This window comes from Papilio polytes, unplaced genomic scaffold (genome assembly GCF_000836215.1).
Source record: "Papilio polytes unplaced genomic scaffold, Ppol_1.0 DF823901.1, whole genome shotgun sequence".
NCBI lineage: Eukaryota > Metazoa > Arthropoda > Insecta > Lepidoptera > Papilionidae > Papilio > Papilio polytes.
The window spans coordinates 722,291-723,133 of record NW_013525303.1 but is presented as its reverse complement, the minus strand read 5'-3'; the positions used below and the strand labels follow the sequence as shown (position 1 = coordinate 723,133).

The 843-nt window shown below is 31.8% G+C and overlaps 1 protein-coding gene across 1 annotated transcript in view; it reads right to left on the bottom strand.

The window, feature by feature from the left end:
• LOC106102801 overlaps positions 1-843 on the bottom strand; it is a 19,142-nt gene that overhangs the window by 8,085 nt on the left and 10,214 nt on the right. Inside the window, exon 8 of the mRNA XM_013282386.1 lies at positions 473-476. Coding sequence (XP_013137840.1) covers positions 473-476 — 4 coding nt within the window. The remainder of the gene's footprint in view (positions 1-472; positions 477-843) is intronic.

The window sequence follows — 843 nt, the reverse complement described above, 5'->3', positions numbered from 1 at the left end:
AAAATCCCAAAGTGGGTAAGAGAACATAAGTTGCTGCCAACATCAAGGAAGCAAGCCATAGTATTGTTATTTTTACATTTGCAATTGAGAATTTGACACATGTAAACAATAAAATAAAACTTTCATAATTCCACGCGGATGAAGCCGCAGGAGAACAGCTAGTATATCCTAAAGTAAGATTTGGTACATACCTGGTCAGAGTTATGTCCCATAGAGGAGATCTCCGCGAGGTCTGACGCGTCGTGTATCCGCGACAGACGAGAACGTAACTCTGTGTTGTAAACTTCTCCAGTCATTAATTAAATAATATACATACAAATAAACATTATACTGAAAACATATTACAATTGTATAAAACGTTTAACAACCAAAAAAACATTCAATCTTCGACATATAACTGGATTAGATTTCTTAATATTTTTTAGATTTTAAAATCTCATATGTTTTTGTATTGAAAAACATGGCTATTTACATATCTGTGAAGAAATTCAAATACACGTAAAGTCAAAATATAGTGGAGAAGAGTTGTCATTGATCTGTATAAAAAGATAGGTGTTTGTAATTGTCAATTTGTTAAATATTATTTATATATTGTTATTATTATTTTTTATCATTATATAAACCAGATCTTGACCACGCATTGAAAATATGGATTATGTGGAAGAGAATGTGCTTAATGCAGTGGATTTAGATATAACGGTCTCTATTTTTAAACAATTATTATAATTGTAACTAGCAATATCAAATTAACCACTCCACTAGAGAACTCGCCAGGAAGGCGCGCGAAATCAATACTTTTTGTGACATTGTCAGCTAGGGATGTGACGTTTATGACGATAATCT